We start from the raw sequence: 13,140 nt of genomic DNA on the forward strand, positions 1-13,140 counted from the left end.
GATTGTAACCAATGAGAGGGCGAAGATCAAACATTTAAACTTTCCACGCGCCCACTCTTTGTCCTCAGTGGCGCCATGTTCCATGGGTTCGAGTCCCGGACCCGGAGGGGGACCTGGAACGAGTTGATGTCCAATAAACAACAGACATCAATAATAATCTATAAAACACAAACTGTTCACTGAGTGGAGGTGAACTGGACCCCGTCCTGCCGGACATGAGGGACGCTGTCCTGCAGCATCTGAGACAGAAATGAGGGACGCTGTCCTGCAGCATCTGAGACAGAAATGAGGGACGCTGTCCTGCAGCATCTGAGACAGAAATGAGGGACGCTGTCCTGCAGCATCTGAGACAGAAATGAGGGACGCTGTCCTGCAGCATCTGAGACAGAAATGAGGGACGCTGTCCTGCAGCATCTGTTTGAGACAGAAATGAGGGACGCTGTCCTGCAGCATCTGTTTGAGACAGAAATGAGGGACGCTGTCCTGCAGCATCTGTTTGAGACAGAAATGAGGGACGCTGTCCTGCAGCATCTGTTTGAGACAGAAATGAGGGACGCTGTCCTGCAGCATCAGTTTGAGACAGAAATGAGGGACGCTGTCCTGCAGCATCTGAGACAGAAATGAAGGACGCTGTCCTGCAGCATCTGAGACAGAAATGAGGGACGCTGTCCTGCAGCATCTGTTTGAGACAGAAATGAGGGACGCTGTCCTGCAGCATCTGTTTGAGACAGAAATGAGGGACGCTGTCCTGCAGCATCTGTTTGCTGTTTGGACCAGAGACTGTCTCAGAGACTTCTTTTCCGTCTCTGGGACCTGCGTGAACTTGGAGACGGGAGAACATGAAACCTTCATTTAAAACAAACATTTATTTGTTATTTGTTTTACATTTTCATTTTGAACACATTTATAAAAATCAGGTACATTTTTGGCAAAATATTTATTGAACAACAACAAATATAATCAGTCAGAACACCTGTGCTAATGCTGTCCCAACCGGGACACGGCGTCCAGCCGGGGACCACAGGGACATGTTCAGGTCACCTGTGAGGACGTCTTTCACTGACGGGACACAGAGGCCTCGCTGTGGATCGCATCCCTTAATCACAAACTGAAGATGGACGGTTTGGGTCCGCCCCGCCCCGCCCTGGTAGACCCCCCCCCCCCCCCCCCAAACATCAGTGAAATAAACAATGCTTTAAACACAAACAAAGAAATAATTGAGGATGAACTTTTGATGATTGATCAGCTGATCGCTGGAGACAGGTGTTCAATAAGGGGCGGAACGTATCCATAGAAACTCTGGGATGTGATTTCACCTGCATGAAGAATGTTGGGGTGGGCGGAGCTTGTGAACGTTCAGGTTATGCATCCTCTGCTGTGATAGGCCGAGTTAAGCCCCACCCAGCGGCAGCGTGTCAGAGCGTGTGTTCCCGCGGCGGCAGCGTGTGCAGCACCTGGTCGAGCAGCTGCAGCGCTCGGTGCAGGTGCACCTCCAGCCAGCAGGGGGTGTCCTTGATGCTCCGCCGCGGGTAGTCGCAGCCCCAACCTTTGACGAAGCTCAGCCGCACGATACACAACCTGCGCAGGTCGTCCACGCCCAGGCCGGCCACGCCCAGACCGGCCACGCCCAGGCCGGCCACACCCAGACCAGCCACGCCCAGACCGGCCACGCCCAGGCCGGCCACACCCAGACCGGCCGCCGAGCGCGCACCTGGAAGACAGGAAGAACTCACCAACCCGACAGTCAACGCAGTACAATCCCAGCATCCTGATCATGAGCTGGCTCCGCCCCCGCGTGGTCGGACGCCCCGGGCGGTTTGTGTTTCCCACTTTAATGAAATTAATTTAGTAATTATTAAATAACAATTCTGTCTCGTTCTAATCTGACCTCGGAGCGTTAAACGTGTTCATGACATCAGGGGGCGGGGCTGTCTGCTGCCACTGGGGGGCGTGGCTAAGCAACGGAAACCACAACAAACTCAACAAACCAAGATGAAGCATGTCCTGAACACACAAAAACAAGCACACACACACAATCACACACACACGCACACACACACACACAATCACACACACACGCACACACACACAATCACACACACACACACACAAAAACAATCACACACACAATCACACACACACACACGCACAATCACACATGCACACACAATCACACACACACACACAAAAACAAGCACACACACACACACACAATCACACACACACACACGCACAATCACACACACACGCACACACACACACACAATCACACACACACGCACACACACACACACAATCACACACACACGCACACACACACAATCACACACACACACACACAAAAACAATCACACACACAATCACACACACACACACACACAATCACACACACACGCACACACACACACACAATCACACACACACGCACACACACACAATCACACACACACACACAAAAACAAGCACACACACACAATCACACACACACAAACACAAAAACAAGCACACACACACGCACAATCACACACACACACACAATCACACACGCACACACAATCACACACACACAATCACACACACACGCACAATCACACACACACAACCACACACACAAAAACAAGCACACGCACACACACACTCTCCAGGTCCACTTGATTTGACTGTGAGACAGACAGATGCCTACAAAGGGTGAGACAGGTGATACTCACTGATCACAGGGGGACCCCCCCCCCCACTGTTGGGCCCAGAAATCGTACCCACAACCTCCGCCGCCTGCTGCCGCATCTGTCTGTGACAGTGCCTCAGGTCGAACACCTGGTGAGAGGCAGACGGGTGAGAGGCAGACGGGTGAGAGGCAGACGGGTGAGAGGCAGACGGGTGGGAGGCAGACGGGTGGGAGGCAGACGGGTGAGAGGCAGACGGGTGGGAGGCAGACGGGTGAGAGGCAGACGGGTGAGAGGCAGACGGGTGAGAGGCAGACGGGTGGGAGGCAGACGGGTGGGAGGCAGACGGGTGGGAGGCAGACGGGTGAGAGGCAGACGGGTGAGAGGCAGACGGGTGAGAGGCAGACGGGTGAGAGGCAGACGGGTGAGAGGCAGACGGGTGGGAGGCAGACGGGTGGGAGGCAGACGGGTGAGAGGCAGACGGGTGAGAGGCAGACGGGTGAGAGGCAGACGGGTAAGGCAGAGTGTCATCTGCATATGGACTCACCTTGATATAAGCTCCGGGGTAGATCTTGTGGACAGCGTCCCCCAGCGCTCGTCCCGCCTCACGGTCCAAGTAGAAACTCTGGACGAACACAGAGTGGTCGCTAAGGCAACGCATCCAAACATCCCCCTCCCCCCGGCACTCGAGCTGAATTCCGCGACCAATGTGGAGCCTGCAGGAAAACAACGTGCAGAAGGATGAAGTCCAAGTCCTAGTCCTAGTCCTAGTCCTAACTGGTCAGACCGGCGACCTGGCACGCAGGCTGCTGGCCGTGCGGTGGACGTTACTCAGCTGTCCCAAACAGAAACGGTCTCCTCCCGAAGGGTCCACGTAACCGTCCACTGTCACCAGAGGACAGTTGGCCTGGACCTTAAACATCTCCCCGACTTGAACGTCCAACTCAAAATATGAGATGGAACACCAGAACTCCGGACCTGAGAGACAGAGAGACAGAAGTGTCCCGATGGGGGCAGAGTGAGGCGGTCCAGCAGCTTGTGGGTGGGCGTGGTACCTGGGTGGTTGGACACTGGCTGTGGATAGGGGGCGCTGCTGTGCTGCTGGGACCCTGCAGGGACAAAGGTCTACACTCAGGACGATGGACAGCTGGACAACAACCAGCGTACAGTCAAATGACGTCATACAGAATTGAGTGTTGGGGGCGTGGTGATGATGAGACGGAGGCTGTTGGTGGCTCCGCCCACTCGGAGGAGGTCCTGCAGGGCTGTAGGGGGCGGTACTACTACCTGGCCAAGTGGCTGCAAAAACAGGTCCGACGGGACACAGGTTAAGTAGCTACGTAATACTCAAGTACTTGTACTTCTATACTGATTGAGTACTACGATCACAACCTGGACTGCAGCTGTGTTACCACAGTAACAGCACAGTGTAGCTCAGGTGTACGTCACTACAGTACAGGTGTACCAGTGTTGGGGGGGCTGCTGTATTCAAAGCGCTGCTGGTTGGGTGAGGGGGGGGTGTGAGGGGGGGAGGCGTGGCCCCCATGGCTTGGAGGCGGTGCTATCTGAAGGAGGCCAAGGCCCTTGTTGGGTCCGCCCACGCCTCCATCGACGCTGACAGCCGTCAGAGCTGGAGGAGAGAGAGGCATGCTGGGATACATGCTGAGTGGGCGGGGCTGGCTGTAGGGGTCGTTGTGAGGTGGGAGGTCGATCTGCAAACAGTCCTGCATGAACTCCTCCTTTACCAGAGACTGAGAACCTGAAGGAAGACGGGAGGTTAGCGATGACAGGCTGGACTGGTGGAGTATAAAGTAGCGAAATATATGTACAAGCAACAGTACTAAAAGTAAAAACAACAGTACTAAAAGTAGCAACAGTACTAAAAGTAACAACAACAATACTAAAAGTAAAAACAACAGTACTAAAAGTAGTAACAACCATACTAAAAGTAGCAACAATACTAAAAGTAAAAACAACAGTACTAAAAGTAAAAACAACAGTACTAAAAGTAGTAACAACCATACTAAAAGTAGCAACAGTACTAAAAGTAACAACAACAACAACAATACTAAAAGTAAAAACAACAGTACTAAAAGTAGTAACAACCATACTAAAAGTAGCAACAATACTAAAAGTAAAAACAACAGTACTAAAAGTAAAAACAACAGTACTAAAAGTAGTAACAACCATACTAAAAGTAGCAACAGTACTAAAAGTAACAACAACAATACTAAAAGTAAAAACAACAATACTAAAAGTAAAAACAACAGTACTAAAAGTAACAACAACAACAATACTAAAAGTAAAAACAACAGTACTAAAAGGACCAAAGTAACAGCAACGGTACATAAAGTGAACACAATACTAAAGTAAAACAATATTATACTATTTTTTACTGATGAGATTCGGTGGTGAGATAGAGACTCTACCTGCTCAGAGCCGCTGTGTGTGTGCTGCTAAATGCTCTGAGGAGTGTTCAGGTGTGAATTCACCTGTGGAGGCGGGGGGCGCCACCCTCTCGTAGTGGTAGGGGTTCACGCACACGCTGTCATACTTGAGGTCAAATGCAAACTGACAGAACTTCACGTGTTTCAGCTCATTTTTATGGAGGTCGGGCCAACGCCACAGACGGGCGTAGATCACATGAGGGAAGCCCTTCCTACCTGCCACCTGCAGAGACAGACAGGTGAGAAAGACAGACAGGTGTGTGTCTGCCAAATCACAACGATGACATCAGAAAGCTTTATTGTCATTACAGTATACGCCATGTGCAGCGAGATTAAAAGAGTTCAGCACACTGTAAAAGATGTACGAAGGACTTTCAACGGAAACAAGCCCGCAAGGGCTTTTTTGAAATGCTCCTCTTAGACCGGATGTTTGACTGTACTTGTACTGTAATACATGCTACTGTGTGACTGTACTTGTACTCTAACATTCTATCTAATAAATATATTCATCATCATCATGCTCTAAGTTAAAATGCTTTTCAGCTTTTGCTAGCGTAATCACGCAGTGCAAACAGAACGCTGCCAGTTATCAGTTATGGATGTTCAACGCAAGTTAGCGGTAGTAAAATGGTCAGGAGTCCGATTCAGGATTATTAAGTGTCCATGAGTCTTACAGCCGAGGGGAAGAAGCTGTTCTTGTGGCGGGAGGTTCTGGTCCGGATGGACCGTAGCCTCCTGCCTGAGGGGAGAGGGTCAAAGAGTCCATGTCCAGGGTGAGACGGGTCGGCTGTGATCCGACCCGCACGCCTCCGAGTCCTGGAGACATGCAGCACGTACAATGCGCTGCAGTTTGTGTCTGTCCCTGGTGGTGGCGCCAGCGTACCACACGGTGATGGAGGAGGTGAGGACGGACTCCACGATGGAGGTGTAGAACTGCACCAACATCTGGGTCGGCAGCTTGAGTTTCCTCAGCTGCTAGCCAACTATAGTTTAGTTTCTCATCTGTTCATCCATTGATAAGCTGATTCTGGATCGGCACCAACATTTCATGAGGTTTATTCTGATCGAAGACCCTTCTGGGAAACAAACAAACAACCAGCTGGGTTCTGAGTTGGACTGTTTCCTGTTGGTTCCCCGCTCAGATCTTTGTTCATGTCTTCCCCTGTGATCTGATTGGCTCCGCCTCCACCTGTTTCTCCTTCTGGTTGCTGATTCATGGTAACCACAGTAAATAAAAAGGTCAGCGCTGCGGTTCCTGGTTGCAGGACGTTGAGACGAGGCACAGGACGAAACGTAGCGTAACCATGGAAACGTCAAAATAACACGGCTCAGTATCATGCTGAGATGAGCATGAATCACACGCGGTTCTGAGCTGAGGGTTTACTGGTTACCATGACTAGTTAGTTACTAGTTAGTGAGTCGGTGGCGCCCAGCTTGCGTTTTCACAGAGGAAACCAGAAAACTTATTTTTACAGTGTAGAAACTGTGGTTCGAGATGTGAGCACAAAGCAGACACATTCCCTCTGTCTGAACGCGCACACACACACACACACACACGCACACACACACACACACACACACACACACGCACGCGTGCACACACACACACACACACACACACACACACACACACACACATAACTTTGTCCAACTCCTTTCCTGTGTTTCAGACAAAACAAGCCAGTCTGCCCTCCTCCTCCTGCTCCTCTTCCTGCTCCTCCTCCTCCTCCTCCTGCTCCTCCTCCTGCTCCTCCTCCTCCTCCTCCTGCTCCTCTTCCTCCTCCTCCTGCTCCTCCTGCTCCTCCTGCTCCTCTTCCTGCTCCTCCTGCTCCTCCTGCTCCTCTTCCTGCTCCTCCTGCTCCTCCTCCTCCTCCTGCTCCTCTTCCTGCTCCTCCTGCTCCTCCTCCTCCTCCTGCTCCTCTTCCTGCTCCTCCTGCTCCTCCCTCTTCCTCCTCCCATGAGAGCCCTTCGGGTTCTTCAGGTGGAGTTCTTGAGGCAGTTCCGGGTCTGGGTTTTTGGCTCCCGGCCAGTTCTGGGGACTCTGGAGGACGTCGCCATCAGAAGGAATGCTGAACAGGTGTGAGGCGGTTACCATAGCAACATCGCTCGTGTGAGAAACCTTAAACTCACTTAAGAACCCGTTCTCCTCAGAGCACACCCTGGACCCATCTCCACTGCCTCCAGAACCTCATGGGATTCTGACAGGGGGCCCACTAGACCTCTGCCATAGGATAGCTGTTAGCCTAGCATCGGTCCAGTCAGAGGCCCGTTCTCTAACTGGTTCTCCTGGTCCGGTTAACTCGTTACCTCTAATGTATTCCTCCTGAAGACCGGGTCTCACGTCTTCTGCTGCTGAGAGTGAGACGGGTACCTGACTTCTTGTCGGTGGTGGACTTCAGTCCGGGAGGAGAGGACAGAGGACGAGAGCTCCAGTCAAAGGTTTCATGCGTTCCTCACCTGGAGCTTCAGTCACACGACCACGCAGAACCAGAACCAGAACCAGAACCAGATCCAGATCCTGCCGTACCTGCAGCCGTCCGTCCAGCGTCCTCTGGATGGTGACACACTTGCTGGGCTGGACGCCGTTGGTGGTGACGGCCGTGATCAGGGAGTCCAGCTCGTCCTTCTTCTCCTTCAGCTTCTTCACCAGGCTCTCGATCGCCCGCTTGGCAAAGCTCTCGTTGTCAGAACCCTGCCGGTGGCACATCAGGCGGTGGACGACGGTGAGGCAGGCGTCGGTGCTGCTGGGGGGCGGGCCGAGCACCGACATGGTCGACTGCAGGGGGACAGGACAGGGACACGATGAGAAGACGTCACACTGGATGGACAGCACAGACGTTAGCCGGCGTGCTACATTCATCATACCGTTAGCCAGCGTGCTACAGGCATCATACCGTTAGCCTGCGTGCTACATGCATCATACCGTTAGCCAGCGTGCTACATGCATCATACCGTTAGCCAGCGTGCTACAGGCATCATACCGTTAGCCAGCGTGCTACAGGCATCATACCGTTAGCCTGCGTGCTACATGCATCATACCGTTAGCCAGCGTGCTACATGCATCATACCGTTAGCCTGCGTGCTACAGGCATCATACCGTTAGCCTGCGTGCTACATGCATCATACCGTTAGCCAGCGTGCTACATGCATCATACCGTTAGCCAGCGTGCTACATGCATCATACCGTTAGCCAGCGTGCTACATGCATCATACCGTTAGCCAGCGTGCTACAGGCATCATACCGTTAGCCAGCGTGCTACAGGCATCATACCGTTAGCCAGCGTGCTACAGGCATCATACCGTTAGCCTGCGTGCTACAGGCATCATACCGTTAGCCTGCGTGCTACATGCATCATACCGTTAGCCAGCATGCTACAGGCATCATACCGTTAGCCAGCATGCTACATGCATCATACCGTTAGTCAGCGTGCTACAGGCATCATACCGTTAGCCAGCGTGCTACATGCATCATACCGTTAGTCAGCGTGCTACATTCATCATACCGTTAGCCAGCGTGCTACATTCATCATACCGTTAGTCAGCGTGCTACAGGCATCATACCGTTAGCCAGCGTGCTACATGCATCACACCGTTAGCCAGCGTGCTACATTCATCATACCGTTAGCCAGCATGCTACAGGCATCATACCGTTAGTCAGCGTGCTACATTCATCATACCGTTAGCCAGCATGCTACAGGCATCATACCGTTAACCAGCGTGCTACATGCATCATACCGTTAGCCAGCGTGCTACATTCATCATACCGTTAGCCAGCGTGCTACATTCATCATACCGTTAGCCAGCGTGCTACATGCATCATACCGTTAGCCAGCGTGCTACATGCATCACACCGTTAGCCAGCGTGCTACATGCATCATACCGTTAGCCAGTGCTACAGGCATCATACCGTTAGCCAGCGTGCTACATGCATCATACCGTTAGCCAGCGTGCTACATGCATCATACCGTTAGCCAGCGTGCTACAGGCATCATACCGTTAGCCAGCGTGCTACAGGCATCATACCGTTAGCCAGCGTGCTACATGCATCATACCGTTAGCCAGTGCTACAGGCATCATACCGTTAGCCAGTGCTACAGGCATCATACCGTTAGCCAGCGTGCTACATGCATCATACCGTTAGCCAGTGCTACAGGCATCATACCGTTAGCCAGTGCTACAGGCATCATACCGTTAGCCAGCGTGCTACATGCATCATACCGTTAGCCAGTGCTACAGGCATCATACCGTTAGCCAGTGCTACAGGCATCATACCGTTAGCCAGCGTGCTACATGCATCATACCGTTAGCCAGCGTGCTACAGGCATCATACCGTTAGCCAGCGTGCTACATGCATCATACCGTTAGCCAGTGCTACAGGCATCATACCGTTAGCCAGCATGCTACATGCATCATACCGTTAGCCAGTGCTACAGGCATCATACCGTTAGCCAGCATGCTACATGCATCATACCGTTAGCCAGTGCTACAGGCATCATACCGTTAGCCAGCGTGCTACATTCATCATACCGTTAGCCAGTGCTACAGGCATCATACCGTTAGCCAGCATGCTACATGCATCATACCGTTAGCCAGTGCTACATTCATCATACCGTTAGCCAGCGTGCTACATGCATCATACCGTTAGCCAGTGCTACAGGCATCATACCGTTAGCCAGTGCTACAGGCATCATACCGTTAGCCAGCGTGCTACATGCATCATACCGTTAGCCAGCGTGCTACAGGCATCATACCGTTAGCCAGCGTGCTACATGCATCATACCGTTAGCCAGTGCTACAGGCATCATACCGTTAGCCAGCATGCTACATGCATCATACCGTTAGCCAGTGCTACAGGCATCATACCGTTAGCCAGCATGCTACATGCATCATACCGTTAGCCAGTGCTACAGGCATCATACCGTTAGCCAGCGTGCTACATTCATCATACCGTTAGCCAGTGCTACAGGCATCATACCTTTAGCCAGCGTGCTACAGGCATCATACCGTTAGCCAGTGCTACGTACATGCCAATGTAGAACATTAATGTAATACATCAATATAGTACATGAATGTAGTACAATAATACAGTAAAATATGAATGCTTGTATCTGATTGATGACTTATTGGTCCATTCATGGTTCTATAAATGAAGCCTTTGCTGCCGTTGTCAGTGACGGTTCAGACTCGGAACGTTTCTCGGTGAAGTCGTGCTACATCTAACATTAGTGACAAAATACAAGTCATCGGATTACAGCGCTTTTGATTGGCTGATTGATTAATCATAACTTAAACTACTGAGGCAGACAGACAGAGAGAGAGAGACACAGACAGAGAGAGAGAGAGAGAGAGAGAGACATAGACACACAGACAGAGACACACAGAGAGAGAGACATAGACACACAGAGAGAGAGAGAGAGAGAGACACAGACAGAGAGAGAGAGAGAGAGACATAGACACACAGACAGAGACACACAGAGAGAGAGAGACACAGACAGAGAGAGAGAGAGAGAGACATAGACACACAGACAGAGACACACAGAGAGAGAGAGACACAGACAGAGAGAGAGAGAGAGAGAAAGAGACACAGACAGAGACAGACAGAGACAGACAGAGAGAGAGAGACACAGACAGAGAGAGAGAGAGAGAGACATAGACACACAGACAGAGACACACAGAGAGAGAGAGACACAGACAGAGAGAGAGAGAGAGAGACATAGACACACAGACAGAGACACACAGAGAGAGAGAGACACAGACAGAGAGAGAGAGAGAGAGAAAGAGACACAGACAGAGACAGACAGAGACAGACAGAGAGAGAGAGACACCAACAGAGACAGACAGACAGAGAGAGAGACACACAGACAGAGACATAGACAGACACAGAGAGAGAGAGACACCAACAGAGACAGAGGAGGGGGAGAGAGAGAGAGACACAGACAGACAGAGAGACGCATCAACAGTTGTCAGACGGCAGCACCGGACACCGGAGCTCTCCGCGGGCTCCGTTCGCTCCACTCACCGGGATCGGGCTCTCTGATGTCGGCTGTGATCCGCCGCCTCCGACGGTGAGACCGGCTGTCTGTCTGATCTGTGTTGTCTGCACTCACTGAGCGTCACCAGGAGGGGGGGTCTGTGTCACCCTCCCCAGACACAACAGGAAGTCTCAACAGGTCTCCTTCATAAAAATAAGAGTCCCGGATGACGAGGTGAGGAAGATCCAGAGAAACGGAGTCATCCTCAGCCGAAGCACAAACGGACCGGGAGAAGCCGAAGAAAGGTTCGGCTGCAAATAAATAATCAATAAAAATCAATAAAAATCAATCAATACAAGGCGATCACATTCTCCTCTGTAAATCAGGCTTTTATTCTGAAGGTCCTGACAGGAAGCTCGTTTCCCACCGCTCTCTCAAATCCTGTCACGAAGTTCGTTCGTGCGCGTGACTTCTGTAAGTGAGAGACAGCCAATCACAGCCGCTCAGTGAGCGCGTGGTTGTCCTGGTTACCGCCTGACGGGCAGGCCTGGGGAGAGTGGCGCCATCTGGCGGCGGAGGAGCGTACTGCAAGTAAAGACGGACTTGGCTTCACTGTTTCTAAACTATTATAAGACAAATATCGGACACAAACGTTATCGATAACTCCGGTCGGTCTTCTTTTGAAGATTTGAAACAATCCCCGGATAATTAGCAGGTCGACTAACTCAGGTGGATTATAGCACATATTGATCAGAGTAACCAAACAACCCGGTTTGATTCACGTTCTCTGGCTTTACGGTTCCACATGTTCTGCTGTCCGGTCAGTCCGGTCCGAAGCGGATGTAAACCGGAAGAGTCCACCTGCGTCCGCCTCAAACCTTTAGCAGCAGGTGAGCGACCGACGATCATTAGTGTTACCTGTTCCAATAAAAGTGACCGGGACCGCGCTGCTAGCTCCGTTAGCTCGCGTTAGCTACCCGAGTTAACTTTGGCCATTCAGATTGAGCTAGCATTAGCTGCGACGTTTGTGAGAGGTTGAACTTTTATTCTTGCTAACTAGCATTAGCGTACTAACAATCTAACTCTAACATTCGAGTTAGCAACGTTTTGGAACCTGAAAACAGGTCAACTAATAAGCTAATCGTTCTAATTAGCTATTCATTAGCATCGCGACCCGCTAGCGTTCTGATTTGCATGACGTCACTGAGAACGTGCTTCTTAATGGTATTTCTCCGTTTTGGACGCCGGTCTTCCTTCCCCAGCAGCTGATGTGCGAACCGAACCGAACCGAACCGAACCGAACCGAACCGAACCAAAAGAACTGGCAGCTCCGGGGCTTCAAAGTTGGGTCGTCGGGTTCGTCTCTACTTTTGGGCAACGAAACCGCATCTCGTCGTTTTAGTGGCGCTGAAGCGCGTCCGGCGCCAGAAGGCGGGTTCTCCTGTGTCTCCGGACCGGCCCGCGGGTTCTCCTGTGTCTCCGGACCGGCCTGCGGGTTCTCCTGTGTCTCCGGACCGGCCTGCGGGTTCTCCTGTGTCTCCGGACCGGCCTGCGGGTTCTCCTGTGTCTCCGGCCCGGCCCGCGGGTTCTCCTGTGTCTCCGGCCCGGCCCGCGGGTTCTCCTGTGTCTCCGGCCCGGCCCGCGGGTTCTCCTGTGTTCTCCGGCCCGGCCGCGGGTTCTCCTGTGTCTCCGGACCGGCCTGCGGGTTCTCCTGTGTCTCCGGCCCGGCCCGCGGGTTCTCCTGTGTCTCCGGACCGGCCTGCGGGTTCTCCTGTGTCTCCGGACTGGCATGGACCAGAGGTTCTGCCTGCCGAACTGAAAAGGACATTGTTCCCCACAGAACCGTGTCCTCCTGGTCTGACTGGTTCCGTAAAGAAGCAGGACGATGGGTTCTCCAGAACCGTTCTATGTCAGGAGCACCTCAACAGTTTCTCTGCATGAGCGGTGAGGAAGATGGTTTCGGGGGGGGGGGGGGGGGGGGCACTGAGAGAAAGATGACGTGATCAGATCTGGCTCCTCCTCCTCAGCTTCTCTCAGGTGCTGCAGCAGCTCACCTGC

General features: G+C 52.1%; 2 protein-coding genes across 2 annotated transcripts; both read right to left on the bottom strand.

Moving 5' to 3' along the window:
* Window positions 1-860: 860 nt before the first annotated feature.
* On the bottom strand, window positions 861-7,880 carry LOC137912331 (mothers against decapentaplegic homolog 4-like). Its single transcript, XM_068756641.1, has 9 exons — window positions 7,638-7,880; window positions 5,156-5,333; window positions 4,129-4,422; window positions 3,849-3,962; window positions 3,719-3,772; window positions 3,458-3,641; window positions 3,211-3,379; window positions 2,726-2,814; window positions 861-1,638 (listed from the first exon to the last, which is right to left on the bottom strand). The coding sequence occupies exons 1-9, from the start codon at window positions 7,878-7,880 to the stop codon at window positions 1,416-1,418; spliced, it is 1,548 nt and encodes a 515-aa protein (XP_068612742.1). The 3' UTR covers window positions 861-1,415.
* Window positions 7,881-11,575: 3,695 nt separating this feature from the next.
* LOC137913369 (procyclic form-specific polypeptide B1-alpha-like) lies at window positions 11,576-12,910 on the bottom strand. Its single transcript, XM_068757172.1, has 2 exons — window positions 12,538-12,910; window positions 11,576-11,667 (listed from the first exon to the last, which is right to left on the bottom strand). Exons 1-2 carry the CDS (start codon window positions 12,908-12,910, stop codon window positions 11,576-11,578), a joined length of 465 nt encoding a protein of 154 aa, XP_068613273.1.
* Between the last annotated feature and the right edge of the window lie 230 nt (window positions 12,911-13,140).

This window comes from Brachionichthys hirsutus, chromosome 3 (genome assembly GCF_040956055.1).
Source record: "Brachionichthys hirsutus isolate HB-005 chromosome 3, CSIRO-AGI_Bhir_v1, whole genome shotgun sequence".
Lineage (NCBI taxonomy): Eukaryota > Metazoa > Chordata > Actinopteri > Lophiiformes > Brachionichthyidae > Brachionichthys > Brachionichthys hirsutus.